Genomic DNA, 16,226 nt, shown 5'->3' on the forward strand with positions numbered 1-16,226 from the left:
TTCTGGTGCAACTTCTGGAGCAAATATATGTGAAATTGCACTCATTTTCAAAGATTTCAGAATCAACTTTTGGCTACCTTGAATTGTTTCTTGAATTCTTGTTAACAAAGTTGTATATCACAATGGTTAAATGCTCTAGTCTCTTGAATTTTTTGGAGGTTGATGACAGAATATTTTGACCATAATGAAGTTGCATTTGTTGTAAAATCCAAATATAGATGCTTAGTTTTGAAGAAATATTATCTTTAGCAAAATATTATCAAACCAAGCTGACAAATTTTCAATACACTTTGGATTTTGTCTATATATGGTTTGCATAGAAGAGAGATACAAAAGAAAATTATGAATAATTTTTTTACCAACTCTTTTTTAAGAAAAAAACACTAATATTCATTTTCCTGTCTATCAATATTATTAGAAATATAATTAAAATATACAATGATGCTCATAACACTAATAAGATTTATTTTTAGAGTTTTGTTTACCTAAATATCAATGTGTGAGCATAAGGAGTTAAAAAAGAGCACACTAGAAAACTAAGTTTACTATTTTCTAAATATATTAAATTAAATACATCATCCCCAATACAAAATTATATTTTATAGTTCTTATATTTTGCTTTAAGCAATGAAATTAATTAAACGTTAATGGTAAAGAATAAGGGTGACAATTTATTGGTTTGGATGTTAATTGATGAATGAAAAATCTTACATTAATTTATATAAATTCATTTAAACTATATGTTAAAGTTATTTAATTCATTCATATACAAAAAGTTTGTGCATCTTCCTCCTACTTATCCGTCTCACTCATAAGTATTTACTCATTTCATTTCATGTCATTTTTTAATAGAAAATACCTAAAATTATTAGCAATATGATTATACACATTGTCTTCTACATATTGCCAAATAAAACCACAAACTTATTGATGTTGAAAACTCTAATCCTTAGCAGACTTGGACGCTTGGACGCTGGGTAACAAACACAAGAATATGCAAATTCTTCGCAAATAATAAATCTTTCATTTTTCCTTTCCATATGTGATAATTAGTATCATTCAAACATATCATTCAATGTGTATTTGTCTATATCATTCAAGCAAGTTAAATAACCTCAAACCAAATAGCTCTGAAGTGAAATTTAACATACTGGAATCTCTAACAAAGTATATGCATGAGATAATACTTTCCCAAACTTGCTAGATTCTATGAGAACCAATAACAAACAATAGCAACAACTAAGATAAGAAGGGACACCAAAATTTTTAACGTGGAAAATCTTTCCAATGTGAAAAGTAAAAACCATGAGCGCATATCAGTCTATCAAACTCCACTATGATCAAAATAGTAATATAGAGTGTCTCAAAATACGACACAAATCATGTTCAACAAGGCATACTACATAGCAACAATCATGAAAACGAGAACAACTAAGTAGTAGAAAAAACGAGAAAAATAGATGTTGTAATAACATGTTTTCTCCCAGCTCATGTCGCTAATCCAATCGTTTCAGAATAAAGTACTAGAAGTTGTGAATATGTTGTTCAAATTTCAGCTCGACCAAACAATGAACAAAGACGCAGTTCCACAGCTGCTATGAGTTCCCTCATTTTATCTAAATTGATTGCACACTTGTTCACCTCTCCACCCGATTAAGTAAAATAAATCAACTTTGACCAATTGAGTCTTTCTCCATTGAGAACCCAAACTCAACATTTAAATGTGACAAGTAATTGTGATTTAATGCATGAATTTGCTAAAATATTAAGTAATTTAAAAATAATAATAATTTAGGAGTAGATTATGAAATATGAATGATAAATTTGACTATTTATCATTAAAAAAGATTTAGTTAGCTCCTTCATAAACCCTAATTCCCATAATCACCATCTTCAATTCCTTCACTCTCCAATGGAAGAACACTCACAGGAGCCGCCGCAGATTCCCCAAACCTTCATCTACGATACCCTCACCGCCACCTCTCTTTCCGCCGACACAAACTCTCAACTTTCCGACCAACCCCAAACCCAACCACAACCTAATTCCTACTCCGTTTTCCGCAACGAGATCTCACTCGACACAATCCAATGTGCTTCTTCCGATATCCCAGCCGTTGATTTCTTCTCCCTCAATGTCGCCGACGAAGCTTCCGCTCCAGATTCTCTCCCTGAGCCAAAGGCTCCGGTTGCTGAGGTGTATGAGCCAAAGACTCCGGTTCTCGCGCCCGAGGCCAAGCTCGAGAGTGGTTGGTTTCGTGGGAATTGCAAATTTAAGAGCCCCATGCTTCAGCTCCATAAAGGTACTACTCTACTGAAGAAACTCTTGAATTAAAAAAACCGATTTTTCTTTCGAAATTGAGGTCTCATTTGTTTATTCTTAACAAAAAAGTGGTACTATAGTTTGGTGAGAAAAATGTAGATCATAGAAAGTGGTTTATTCGCTGTGAATTAGAGGTCCGTTTGTATAGGCTTAAAAAATTGATTCTATATAATTTATTTTGGAAATAGTGATTTTCGGATAAGCTGAAAAGTGTAGCTTTCGAAAAAAACTAATAATGAATTCAAAAGAAAGAAAGTTGGGGTAGTTCCTATCGTAGAAAAGATGATAGAAACTCGCCTTAGATTGTTTTGCACATCTGTGAAGGAGACATGTAGAAACCCTAGAGCATATAAGATGAAGGGTCGTCCAATTCCTAAAGGTAGAGAGGAACAAAAACTATAGGCGAGAGTGGCACAATTAAGAAAGATTGAAATATCAATGGTTTATCAATAGACATGATTCATGAAAGAGCACTATGACGTCATTTGATCATTATAGTTGAACACACCCAGTGGGAATAATGCTTGGTTGTTCCTGTTGTTGATAGATGATTTTATGTTTGGTTTGGTGGTTCTTTGTATGCAGAGATAGTGGATTTTAGTGATTTTTTGTTGCCGACCCCAGAAGAGAAAGCTGCACGCGACACAGCAATAGAATCTGTATTTGGGGTTATAAAACACATATGGCCTCATTGCCAGGTATCATTAGTTATCTCACCCCTTTCATCATATTTTTTTAGAATTTTAAGTATTGACAATGAAGGATATATTTTTGTTGCTTTCAGGTCGAAATCTTTGGGTCTTTTCGAACAGGGCTGTATCTACCAACTAGTGATATCGATGTAAGTCTGCTTGCTATCCTGATACTGAATCCTATGAACCGGTTTGCATGTGTCTAGTTTGATATGTTGTAATCAAATTTCTAAGTGTAGTTCTTCATCAAATCCTTTAATTGCAGGTTGTGATTCTGAAAGCAGGCTTGCCAAATACGCAGATGGGTTTGAATGCACTTTCTAGATCATTATCACAGAGGGGCATTGCTAAGAAGATACAGGTCTTTCAGATTGCTTAAATTTCATTATTTTTGTGTGAACAAAAAATAATCGATGTTGTTAGGTTTTTTAAGTACCTGATGCACTTGTGAATTTTCCTCAGGTCATTGGAAAGGCTCGTGTGCCAATTATTAAATTTGTTGAAAAGAGAAGTGGTTTTTCATTTGATATAAGGTTCAACATTGTTCTTAGATTTTGTTCTTAAAATTTTGTTGCACAAGTTTGTTTACTTCTTGATTGTTATATGCTTACATAACTTTTGTAGCGTTCATGTGTCATCATTTAGTATGTCTTAGTTTACTGCTCATTTTATTGTCCTTGGTGTTGGATGAGTTGTTTAACTTCCTCACCTTTGCACATGCTATTTATGTTGAATTTTTAATACAGTTTTTAATATTTCCATAAAATAACTTCCAAATTATAATTAGAGGTGCTGGAGAAGATATGATGGATGCTATTGCTTACCGCTTGGGGAAATGGAAGGACATTATTTGTCCAAATTGTATGCTATGCATGTCTTTAAATTTTTTCGTTGAAGTGATATTTGGGCTCCATATGAAAGTTATTGTTTGCCCCTGGTGTGGTAGATTCATCTGTCTCTGTCAAGCATCTAAAGTCAGGTTTAATCTAAAGTCTTAACAAGGAATCATGAAGGCAGCAATATTAGTTGTATCTTACTGGTTACTACTAACTGTGTAAGCGACAATCAGATTATTCTTAATGTGGTGCTTTGATAGTTGTATAGATGCATGTTTGTCACCTCCTCTTTTATTTTGGATTATCGTGTTGCCCAATATTGTGTAGAGTGCAGAACAAAACCTATTTCAATATTAATTTTTGTAATATCATTCGTTCACTGAGGAGTTATGGCCTTGTTTCAGTTTTGACATAGATGGTGGACCCAAAGCTGCTGAGTATATTCAGGTTTGTTTTATTATTTTACACTTCTTGGTTTCAACCTGCATTTTGTAAACTTTATTCTAGATTTTGTGCTGTGTATTTAGCGTTATAATCCCTATAGAGTATAATTATGCCATGTAAAATTTTACCAATGCATAGCGACCGATATATTAGTTGACAATGTAGTGTGTTGTTATAGGTTCTCCAGTCTGGTACATGAGTTCCTTGTGGCAAATCCCTGTATTTGCTTTGGGATATACTTTTATACTTTCCACACATATTCTAATTAGGATAATAGAATGCAAATAAAACAACCGCAACTGGTTATTCTGTGTTTGGATCAAACGTTCTGTATTTTCTTTTTCATGGTTGAACCTTTCAACTTTACCATTCAACTTGCAGGAAGCAGTGGCTAAGTGGCCACCACTACGGCCGTTGTGTTTGATTTTGAAAATATTTTTGCAACAAAGAGAACTAAACGAGGTACATGTTTTCTTAAATGTGCTATATTTTCTTCTAATGGTGTTGATTCCAGTCTGCCTAATTGAAGATTTTTATAAAGTATGCAGGTATATTCTGGTGGGATTGGTTCTTATGCCCTCCTTGTCATGCTGTTGGCGGTTTTGCGGGTTAGTGATTCTTAAATACTCTTTCTAAGTTCACCATGGTTAAGCTTTGCTCATTGGTGTTCACCATACAGCTACTCTATTCGAGATGTGATGCATCTCTAGATCAATAGAACTGAATTGTGAAATTCACCCTTTTCTTCTCATTACTGTAAAACTGTAGCCTTGCATAAAGGTCAACATTTCTTTCTCATAACATGTTCTAAGTTCGTGACCATTATATGCTTCAGAATGTCCGTGAGAGTCAAGTTTCTGCAGAGCACAACTTGGGGGTCCTTTTGGTGCGTGTCTTCTGATTAGCAATTGCATATTTTTTTCTTGGGTGCCAGGCATTGCCTTCTTCCATGACCGGCATGTTATTTTATTGTTATCTACCATTTCTAGTATTTTAGTGAATAGAAACATGTGCAATAGTCCTATCTTGCATGTCTCTGTTTGCAAGTAATATCATAGGGTGAGCCTTGGCACAATAGTGTTTTATTTTAATTTATTTGCATGTCTCCTTTCTGGGATGCCAGTAAGATATATTATCTAAATTTCCATTCTGATTTATAGTGTTTTATTTTAATTTATTAGGTGCATTTTTTTGATTTCTATGGACGCAAATTGAACACCTCAGATGTTGGTGTGTCTTGTAATGGGGCAGGCACTTTTTTCTTAAAGAGCAGTAAAGGGTAATATGAAAAGGATTATGAATATATTTTTTAAGGGGTGTGATATTTAATTATGCTGTATAGTTGTTTTAAAGTTATTAATTTTTCCATTGCTCTTCACCTCTCAGGTTTACTGCAAACAAGGGACGGCCATTTCTTATTGGTATTGAGGATCCACAGGTTTTTCCTATAGAACTGCCTTTTGCTTTCCTTAATTTTAAATTTCTATTTTGCCCATAAAAAAATAAAGCAAGAAAGTGAGCTTTTTGAGTGGACTTTTTTGTAACTTATCTCTGGCTCTTGCAGTTTGTTGGTAAAATTGAACTTATTTCAAAATCCAACACAACAATTGCTTTTCCTTTCTTTCTTTCTTTATTGGTTTGGTCGGGATAATGTGAATCAGATTCTCTCTGGTTCTCTGCTTAGTTCATTTTAGAGGAGTCTCCATTTTTGTTCAGAGATTACAGCTTTGCTGTATTCTTGAACTTCAGATTTTTTTTTGTTTTTTATCAGTCTATTACTCTATTTTGAAGGATATGTGATATCTTTCTTCCCTCATCATTACCTTTATATCTCTCTTTTTCTTATAAAAAAGTTGCATTGATAATCTTTCCCCCTAGCCATACTTCGCTTGGCCCATCAACTTTTCAAAAGTAATGAATATTCTTAGTTGCCATTTCATTTCTAAAGCCATAATCCACATTTTTTTGGAGCAATTGCTCAATAATTTATGTAGTAGTTAAAACTGGGAATATGAGTGTTTGCTTATCACTGCTAAATAAATATTTCTTAGTGAAGAACTAGAGATTATCTAAGCTGGAGTTGTATCTATATTTTTATCAAGTAATTGCCTTGCAATTTAGTCTAATATACAAATTTATATCGTATGAAGTGAAATGACATGTATACTATGGAGACAAATTTTTATCATGGGTTTGGGTGTTTGACAAGAACTTTCTTCTTGCTGAATTAGGCACCAGACAACGACATTGGGAAGAGTTCCTTTAATTATTTCCAGGTTTGTTCATTATCTTCCTTACTTAGTCAATGATAATAAATACATTGGTAAGGCTTAAAATGTTGAGAAACCAGTGTCAGTGTTTTTCCTGTATGTGTTGCATTGAGCATCCTGTTTCTCTATCCCTGACTTTCATTTTGTTTTTCTTTGTTCATTTAGTGGTGTCATGTAAGGTACCATTTCATGGAATTGAAATACATTAAAAGTATGTGCAATTTGTCATGTTCAGCCATGTCCTGTTTCTGAAATCTGTAATTTAGTAGAAGGAATTATTAAAATCTTTAAACAAAACCATCCAACCTTGAATTTTTTGGGTATTAATACTGTCTTCCACTTGCCGACCCCACCTAGTGGGATAAAGGCTTGGTTGTTGTTGTATACTGTCTTCCATCTAAGTAACCATATTTGCCTCTATGGTGGCAGAAAACTCAGTGCACAATTATTTATAAATTTTAAATGGATGCATACAATTATTTATTCTCAATTTTTCCTGTTGATTTAGAAGGGATAATGATAACCCTTTTCTTTCCCCCTGCATGCTCATGAAGCTAAAATATGTTTTTATTTTTGTGCAGATTAGATCAGCTTTTGCGATGGCTTTCTCAACTTTGACAAATCCCAGGATCATCCTTAGTTTAGGACCCAACAGGAGCATTCTTGGCACTTTAATTAGACCAGACCCTGTCTTGATGGAGCGTAAAGGGGGGTCGAATGGGGATGTCACTTTTAATAGCCTGCTTCCTGGTGCCGGTGAGCCATTACAACAACAATATGGAGCACATGATATCCTATGCAATTGGCACATAGATGACGAAGAAGAACCGCTACCACGTGGAATGGATATTTTGACACCCAGCAAACGCTCTTCATCAAAGAAGAGAAGATCTGCGTATAATGAGAATTCCAATAAGAAGCTAAAGGAAAATGGAGATAGTTGGAACAGGAATGAGAATGGGTCTAGAAAAGAGAACAGTACAAGGAGGAAAAAAAGAGAGAGGTGGTGACACTTGCTATCTGTATTTTTGCGCAGATTAGACAAAATGGCCACTGTAATTTGATCAGTGGTTTAAAAGTGCAGGAATCAACAAGGCAGCATAATAGTTGAGGCTAATTTAAAAGTGTTAGCTTTTTATGCTTGGGCAAAGGTGTGCACTTTGTGTATCAGATCAAATCCATGATCTGTTTTTGTTTTAGTTGTAATATGTCCAATTTTTTTAGAGAAGCATTTGACTCTGGAAATCAAAGAAAGAACAGGAGAGTATGTTTTATTGTCACAATGAGCATGCTCTAGTGTAGCTGATTTTGATAGTTTCCTGTTGTTCCCCAATGATCTAGAACATTCATCGCTACATAGTTATTATGTTTAATACTGAATGGATTATCATTAATTTGATTGTAGTTATTATGTTTAATAGTGAATGCATTATCATTAATCTGATTAACTGTAACTGCATAAGAATTACAAGAAATAAATTGCAGTTGAAGTCCTAAATGTGGGAAATCCTAAGACAGAAAGAAAGTCTTTTGAATTCATAAGCTGTAAAAATTAAAAAATGAGAAAGGAAAGTGAAAAAGTAAAGGGCAAGGAGAAAGCATGAAATCAAATGATGCTAGATTCGAATAAGATCCCATTGAGTGAGGTACTAAACTACAATCGAAAAGGTGAATAGAGACATATCTTTGACAATATCTTACATTTATATTGATGAGTTTTTTTTTTTTTTTTGTGAAAAAGATATATATAATGATAATATAAGAGATTTTTACATTGTTATTATCATTTACATAAAAGTAATATATATGAATGATGAATAATGTATTGAATGTGTATAAATCTTTATTTTATCAATACATAAATATTACACTATTCTTATTTTTTTTTTTTTGTTAATACTAGTAGTACCTCTTACTAAATTATGTTCTACGACGTGTAAAGTAGTTATTATAAAATATGAAAGAGAAAATGAGTAATTACCATATAAAATATTTAAATGAGGAACTTTATAAGTAGTTTTCAAACTGATAATGATAGGTGACACATGATGATGTGATATAATGTAGAATTAATATAATAATATCGAAATAAATAAATAAAATTGAAAAAGAAAACAAATACAAATAAAACATGTCCCTAATATTTTTCACTTCACAAATTCTCTCTCTTTCAAAGACACAGTCAATGGCCACTATGCCACTCACCCTTTCTCTCTCCTCCACTCTCTCTCCTCCCATCACTGCTTCCTCCGTAACTCTCCTCTCCGCTCGCCGGAGCTCCGGCAAGTTGCCGCACTACACCGGCCTTAAGCTCCGACCCGCCGCCGCCAGTCGTTTTTCAGGCTCTAGAATCGCTCCCCGCAGTGCACGCGTCGTGTGTGAGGATCAGGATACTGCTGTTGAGGGTTAGGTTTCAATTTTGTTGAAAATAAATGTTCATTTATTTTTGAAGTTGGTGAATTGATGAAAATAATTGGAGGGAAATAATACCCAATTGGCTCTTATTGCTGAATCTGAATGAAAAATTGTTTTTTTTTTGTGTGTGGATGGTTTATTGTTAGGTTCTGTGTCATAAAAAAACTAAGTTTTGGGGTTGGTTTATTGTTTAGGTTCTGTGTGAATTTTGTGATCTTTTAGTTATGATTATGTTAATGTTTTTTTGGTGAATTGGCCTAATCAGTGATGAGACTTCTTTCAGTACAAATCAATGATGACATCTTATTTATGATGGTTTGGTTAAGTTTTTACTTTTCATTAGAATATTTTTATGAAGAAAAGCTGAAATTCACCTTTCATGTATGCTTTTATGTCTATGTGATTTTGAAACACATTTCATTTGTGCTTTTATGGAACCCATCTCTCTTACTAGTATGTTCTGTATAGCAGATTCTGATGCCTATGAAGTTAGCCTTCCTTTTCTCAATATCAGAATTGTCTCTTTTTATAGTGTTACTTGATAGGAACAAGTTCATTTGTGTTTTGTTCATTTATATTTATTAGTTCTTCTTCTTAAGCTGTGTCATTTAGAAGAAGAACCACTTACTTGTCCCTTGTCCAAATTGGTGGAACTATAAAAATACACATGGAGAGTTTTAGAGGCTTGAGAAACCCTCCAAAACCTTTCCATTTCCTTCATCCAACAAACAAAACCTTAAGGTCTTTAGATCATCGATCATCAAGCACGATGTATTCAGGGGCAGACCTAGGTATAGAGAATTTCAGGTTGTTGCCCCCTCCCCTAAAAAATAGTTTCTTAATATATATTATTTATATGATATATTTGCCCCCTTTCAATTTCTTAGATTGTCATCTCTTACATTTACAGTTCAGTAGGGGTTTATGGTACAATTTTTTCTATACTATTTATATGATGTATTTGTCCTTCCTTTTAAATTGTAAATATGATTTTAATAAATAAAAGATGTATTAAATTTTTGCCCTCTTGTTCATCTTTTTCGGGTTCAGTCCCTGGATGAATTGGTGCTAAGCACTAAAAGTGTTGAAAAAAATGGAATTCATATGCATTTCTTGCTTCTGCTTCATTTGTCCGTATGCGTCTTTTCCAGTTCTGCATTGTTCATCATTGTAATCAATGTGTGTGGATGAGTCTATCCTAATAATCTCTTGTTTTTACATTTCCAGAGGTTTGGTTCATATTTGAGAGAAATACTTACTGAAGTTAAATATATTGTATCATTGGATTTTGCAGTGGCTGGTATTGCTGATGCAAATTGGCAATCACTTGTTCTTGAATCCGAAACTCCAGTTTTAGTTGAATTCTGGGCTCCATGGTGCGGTCCCTGCCGAATGATCCACCCAATTATCGACGAGCTAGCAAAGGACTATGCTGGGAAGCTTAAGTTTTTCAGACTCAACACGGACGAGAGTCCTTCAACTGCTACTCGCTATGGGATCCGAAGTATCCCAACTGTCATTATCTTCAAGAATGGTGAGAAGAAAGATGCAGTTATTGGTGCTGTGCCAAAGACAACATTGACCACTAGCATAGAGAAATTCTTGTGAGGTGGTGGGAAACAAAGAGTGCTTCAGCTGCAAGAGCCAAACATGTTTTTCTCATTAGCATCTTCTCATCTAAGCCAAATGTGTCAAAGTTTGAATAACCTGTTTTCTTAAATAATCAGTTATGTTCCTTTAGGGTTATGGGATGCAACCCTGTTTTGTTTTTATAGATGAATATAGTTACCAATATGCTGTGTAATTTTGCCATCTAATTCTTCAAGTTAAAGTTATATATTGTTAAAGTTATATGCTGTCTTTGCGTCTAGTTTTATTCATTTATATATTGTTAAAGTTATACTTCATATAATTCGTCTAACTTCAACTTAAATGAAAATCGTGTGTTTTTCTCAACAATTCTAGTTTTCTCTTTAATTCTCTCAACTCTCCAACTAATATAATATGATCATCAAAATCATGCATCGTGACACCTATTTTGAACATGCTAACTAAACACATTGAAGATCAAGGTAGATATGTAAAAGTTCAACATCCATCATTGGTGTAGTCTTATAACAATAAGAAATCTTTTGAGACATTTTCTTGTCTTATCACAATGGTCTTGACCTCATTAAACATATCATTGGTTGTTCGAATATAGGTAGTCTGAAATCTTTTCTCGTATAGAACCACAATACCTCTCCATACATCTTATCATCCTTATTCTCTAAATCAATACAAAATGTGTATCCCTTTCATCCCTCTCATATATTTTAATCAATTATCATTACAAATATATAAGATTCATGGTCAACCTAAGATATAAAGTCGAAATAGTTTTAAGTAATACACATATCTTGTATCAAACTAAACAAAATTGAATCTTAAAATAAATAAATAAATGGCGGCCACTTCCGTAATAAAACAAAATTATATTTTCAATAGTATATGTGTTGATTAAAATCTGGTATTGTCTTTTCAATAATTTTTTATAGGCCCATTAAGTGTCCCTCTTTTGTTTTTTTTGTAATACGAAGGTATCTCCTAAACTTTTTTTTGTTAAAGAACTAATATTTTTTAGGGTGTATGATAGTCTCTTCCAACCAATATTATTCCCAATAATTTAATCTTTTACCTTTTGATCATTCTAGAGATTTAGCGCAACCTTAGTCCACTAAAACTGGTTTTGATAAATAAAATAAGTATTTTAGAATAAATTAATCTTGTAAAGTTATAAATTAATAAGGAAAAGAATATAAAAGTTGAGTTATTAGGCCTTACAGTTATTGGGCCATGGACTATCTTCATCTAAAGCCCATTTAACCAGAATACACTAAATCAATGGTTCCTTCTCCCACTACCGAGTTATCAACTCAACTCGTTCCGTTCCGCAACTTGACTCACTGTGAAACAACGAAGCTCAGAAGAGACAAATCAAACGAAAAACAATGTCCAGAGATAGAAACGAAAACGGTGTCGTTCACGACAAAGAAGAAGACGAAGCTCCTTCGAAGAGAGATTCGAAGAGAGCGCGTGAAAATTCGGACTTAGATTCTGAAATCGAGAGAAAGCACCGCAATTCGCGGAGGAAAAAATCGCGAGAAAGTTCGGATGACGATAAATCACATAGGAGAAAGAGAAATTCTCGCCGGCGCTATGAAGATTCCGATTCCGGTTCGGATTCCAGTTCCGATTCAGATTCGGAGGAGGACGAGTCCGATAGTTCGGATTCGGAGTATTCAGATTCTGGATCGGAGAGCGATGGAGATAGGAAGAGGAGAGAGAAGAAAAGGAGGAGAGAGAAGGAGGAAGAGAGGAAACGGAGGAGGAGAGAGAAGGAGAAGAAGAGAAGGAAGAAGGAGAAAGAAGAAGAGAGAAAGAAGAAAGAGAAGAGAAAGAAGAAGAAGGAGAAGAAGGAAAGAGGGAAGAAAGGAGCTGTGACAAATTCATGGGGAAAGTATGGTGTTATAAGAGAAACTGATATGTGGTATGTGATTTTTGCATTTTTTTTATGTTTGATTGTTGATTGAAACTTAAGTGAATAATGCATTTTATGAATGTGTGTTACAAACTAACAATGTTGTAGAAATTTGATTTTTGAAATTCTAAGCTAATGGATAGTGGACTGTTACTTTGGTTTTGCATGAGTGTAGGACTGAGTATATACTGGTTTAGTAGGTTTGTGATTAAAATTGATTCTAGAATTTGATTGAAGTTTGAAAAATGATGAATGGTAAATTTGTGTGTCATGGTTCGAAGTTCAAACCCGGCATGAGGCATTGTTCAAAATGCCTCTTAATTGCCATGGTGCCTGATGGGTAGCTTTTGATAGACATGTCAGAACACGAGGGAATAGAACATGTGTTATGTTCTTCTATGTTCGGTGTATTCTATTAATAACGAAGGATAAGATGAAAGTCTTCCACAGAAGGGGTGGAAGTGTGGAACCAATGTGAACAGAATATACATGTTCGATTCTGTCCTACTCCATTCTGTATTGTCCACAAACCAGCACCAATACTGTTGTTGTCTCATTGTCAGCCATGTCTGTGGGGATACCCTGGTCGGTCAAAGATAAAAGAAAAGAGCTTCAATGGATCATTGTTGTACTCTTACACTTTGTATATGAACCATGTAAGATTCCATCAGTTTTCTTTTACAGTTGGCATATGAACCATGTAAGATGGGAGAAGAGATTGCTATTAAGTAGTAACAGGATGCAGAGTTGTTCTTTTGATGACAAAATTCGTATAGATGAGTGAAAAATGGAAACAACTCCTCCAAAAAAATTACAGCACTCTCTTAAAAGTCTACCTTTTCATGATAAGAAACTTTGGGTTTTAAAAATTGAAATTTGTTGATAGATGCAATTATGCCCAACTTCTGAAACCTGGGCAGATGAACGTGTTGGAAGAAGCAAGGTTGCCAGCTCTTTCTATTTATTTAATTATATTTTAATGTGGGGCTTTGGTTGTGGGAAACTCATCTGATATTATTGAAGTGGTTGAAATCTAGCAATTTGCACTTTCTGTTGATAGTTTCATTTCAGCCCTTGGCTCTTGATGGACTCTTTAGCAAGCTTTAAGTCCTTGGAAAACATGTGTACTTCTAAGTTTAGATGCTAAATTAACTGGAAAACGTCTTATCATTTTTAACATTTTGTCTGGATATTTTGGCCATATTTATAATTTGCTTGTGGAAGATTTAATTATCTCTGGGCTCTCTAGTTTGTGGTATCTATTACCAAAGGTTATCTTGTTGATGTAAGTAAGTGACCCGCATTAGTTGAGTCTCAATTTAAAAACTAGCTAATTTAGCTTTTTATCTTCTGAAATAAGGGTCTCGTCTACCCTTCTGTGAGTGATGTTGTGAATATTTTACAGGACCAAACGACCAGAGTTCACTGCATGGTTGTTAGAAGTCAAGCAGGTGATTATTTTGGCTACTTTCTGTGTTTCTATTTTGGCTAGTTTCCTGTTGGACTATATTTTTTCCTCCTTTAGAAAGAAGCACATCAAAAAAATTCCATCCATCTATCATGTCCTTATTTGCATGTCATGGTTATGTGAACTGTATGTACACTATGCTGTAATTGTTGCTGTTTTTTAACAGGTGAATCTGGAGCATCTGGCTAACTGGGAAGAAAAGCAAATGTTCAAAGAGTAAGCACATAAACTTGCTACTCAGGAAAAAAAAAATTAAAGGAATTAAAGAAAATAAAGAAAGATGGGAAGGATAGAAAAAGAAAAAAAACACATACACTGATACACAAGATGTGTGAGGTTTTCAATTTGGGTTGCAGTTTCGGAGAGTCCCAAAACCATTAGTTACGAGCTATTGAGGGAAAATGTGGCCGATGTGGTCACAGTTATGGTTGTGGAGACCCCGATTTAAAACTTTCCTGTTGTGTTTACTCCTAACCCCTAACACAATATCACATTAAGTTCTTTCAACCTAATCTTAAATGACTTATTGACTCACTGATTTTTCATGTTAATTGTTACATTTAATAATAAGTTGGTTTGACTCTCTTCTGGTATGCAGATTCATGGAGGATCACAACACAGCTACCTTCCCTTCCAAAAAGTAAGCTCGTGCAGAGTTTTACTTAAGCTATTTGGATATGTACATAATTTTGTGCTCATTTTTGTAAATAATAAATAATCTACGGCTATGGGTATATCTTTGTCCTCTGGTTTATGATTTAGCTGTGCCATGCTCTTCAATGTAATCTCCTTTTTCTGCAATGCTGATAGCCGGATATTGATTTAAGATCTTTAAAGGTTCATTTTGTATATTATTTGGGGTTGACAAATGCTCCAATGTTTATGTGGCAGGTATTACAACCTTGATGCTTACTACAGGCATCAAATGGAAAAGGATATGAAAAAGGGTATTAAGAAGGTTCAGGCAAAGGAACGTACTGTTTTCAATGATGAAGAACAGCGCAGGTATTATATTTTTTTGGCATGCTGCTTTTGTGATCTAATTTTGAATTGGTTCTCTATTGGCAACTGTGTTCTTTCAGTTTAAGCTAAATGTACTGCTATTCGATTCATTTTCCTAAAAGCAACAATCTTGATATTTATTTCACTATATTTTCTTTTTTCACTCTCCATCCTCTGTTTCTCTTTTGCACAGATCTACCTATATAAAATTACATGAAACTTTCGCTATAATAGTGCCTAAATATGACCTCAAAAACATTATCCATGCAGAAAAAGTAGTTTATATAATTATGCATCAAATTCTTAATTTTATCTCATTGCTCATCCAAAACACATAACAATCAATGTCTATTGTTTTCATTGCACTTGTAGGCTAGAATTGTTGCAAGCACGAGAAAAGCATAAGGAAGAGCAAGTAATAGCTTTGAAGCACTCTATGGAAAGTGGAATGGTTAGTCTTACCTGATCCCTTCTATGTTTATTTGACTCTTATTCTATTCATTTTGTTAATCACAGACCTTTTTCTCACATTTCTATTCCCTAACTTACAGGCACAGGCAATGAAAGAACAAGCCCAACTCAGAGAGGAAATGGCTTACCAGTACAAGCTTGGGAACTTTGAGGTAAGAATTAAAAAATGAACTCTATTTAAAGATCAGATTTTAGTTTTTGAGCCTCTATTGAATCAGCTGCAATTTTACTACTATAGGCTGCTGCTGCTATCCAAAGAAGATTGGACCCTGATGCTGCTATATAAATGGAAGAATTAGGGAATAGGGTCAATGGTGATCATGGCATCATAGACAATCTTATTTTATACCAATTATGTATCTTTCGGGTACAAGGGATAGCATATGTTGTGGGTGGGTTATACTTGTTCCAACAGATGAGTTGAATGATCCTTTGTCAAATTTTGAGTTGGACATCTTATTAATTTCTCTTAAATATTTGCCTTTCCAAGTTTTAATATCTCCAAGTCTTTCCTATTCAAATGGTACCTTTTGAACGATGTAAAATAAGTTGGGTAGGATCACAAGTGAAAATCAATGGTACAAAAAACTTCATTTTAAGCATGTGGCATTGTAAGAACACAAAATGTGAAATGTAATTTTCATTTATCACATAGAAAATTAGTCGTTCAATAATAACTAAAATTATCAATTTTCTCCATCAGATAATAACAACAATCAAAGTTTTTTTATTTTGCTATATATGGTGAAGATCAAAATATATCACCATTCTATCAAAAAACCAATTTG

General features: G+C 34.0%; 3 protein-coding genes across 5 annotated transcripts; all 3 read left to right on the plus strand.

The window, feature by feature from the left end:
* Positions 1,855-7,895, plus strand: LOC109334163 (non-canonical poly(A) RNA polymerase PAPD5-like). Its single transcript, XM_019569754.1, has 13 exons — positions 1,855-2,300; positions 2,906-3,018; positions 3,105-3,161; positions 3,278-3,373; positions 3,475-3,545; positions 4,253-4,295; positions 4,674-4,754; positions 4,841-4,900; positions 5,128-5,178; positions 5,474-5,571; positions 5,679-5,730; positions 6,524-6,568; positions 7,144-7,895. The coding sequence occupies exons 1-13, from the start codon at positions 1,913-1,915 to the stop codon at positions 7,570-7,572; spliced, it is 1,584 nt and encodes a 527-aa protein (XP_019425299.1). The 5' UTR covers positions 1,855-1,912; the 3' UTR covers positions 7,573-7,895.
* LOC109334167 (thioredoxin-like) lies at positions 8,717-10,789 on the plus strand. The gene is made up of 2 exons (XM_019569761.1): positions 8,717-8,967; positions 10,272-10,789. Exons 1-2 carry the CDS (start codon positions 8,748-8,750, stop codon positions 10,583-10,585), a joined length of 534 nt encoding a protein of 177 aa, XP_019425306.1. The 5' UTR covers positions 8,717-8,747; the 3' UTR covers positions 10,586-10,789.
* LOC109334166 (nucleolar protein 58) lies at positions 11,860-15,927 on the plus strand. Of its 3 annotated transcripts, none has more exons than XM_019569758.1 (9): positions 11,860-12,506; positions 13,903-13,948; positions 14,132-14,181; positions 14,564-14,605; positions 14,857-14,970; positions 15,340-15,418; positions 15,519-15,590; positions 15,677-15,737; positions 15,780-15,927. In XM_019569758.1, the coding sequence occupies exons 1-8, from the start codon at positions 11,968-11,970 to the stop codon at positions 15,722-15,724; spliced, it is 990 nt and encodes a 329-aa protein (XP_019425303.1). In that variant the 5' UTR covers positions 11,860-11,967; the 3' UTR covers positions 15,725-15,737; positions 15,780-15,927. The 3 variants fall into 3 exon arrangements, with proteins under 3 accessions (XP_019425303.1, XP_019425305.1, XP_019425302.1); XM_019569760.1 differs by having other exon boundaries at positions 11,861-12,506; positions 15,677-15,729; positions 15,763-15,927; XM_019569757.1 differs by having other exon boundaries at positions 11,862-12,506; positions 15,677-15,927.

This window comes from Lupinus angustifolius, chromosome LG19 (assembly GCF_001865875.1).
Source record: "Lupinus angustifolius cultivar Tanjil chromosome LG19, LupAngTanjil_v1.0, whole genome shotgun sequence".
NCBI lineage: Eukaryota > Viridiplantae > Streptophyta > Magnoliopsida > Fabales > Fabaceae > Lupinus > Lupinus angustifolius.

Coding starts and splice junctions, on each gene's coding strand:
- LOC109334163 (XM_019569754.1), top strand. CDS start 1,913: ATGGAAGAACACTCACAGGAGCCGCCGCAGATTCCCCAAACCTTCATC. Junction 3,019..3,104: donor ACATATGGCCTCATTGCCAG/GTATCATTAGTT, acceptor TGTTGCTTTCAG/GTCGAAATCTTTGGGTCTTT. Junction 5,731..6,523: donor TTGGTATTGAGGATCCACAG/GTTTTTCCTATA, acceptor TTGCTGAATTAG/GCACCAGACAACGACATTGG.
- LOC109334167 (XM_019569761.1), top strand. CDS start 8,748: ATGGCCACTATGCCACTCACCCTTTCTCTCTCCTCCACTCTCTCTCCT. Junction 8,968..10,271: donor TCAGGATACTGCTGTTGAGG/GTTAGGTTTCAA, acceptor TGGATTTTGCAG/TGGCTGGTATTGCTGATGCA.
- LOC109334166 (XM_019569758.1), top strand. CDS start 11,968: ATGTCCAGAGATAGAAACGAAAACGGTGTCGTTCACGACAAAGAAGAA. Junction 14,182..14,563: donor GAAAAGCAAATGTTCAAAGA/GTAAGCACATAA, acceptor TCTGGTATGCAG/ATTCATGGAGGATCACAACA. Junction 14,606..14,856: donor GCTACCTTCCCTTCCAAAAA/GTAAGCTCGTGC, acceptor TTTATGTGGCAG/GTATTACAACCTTGATGCTT.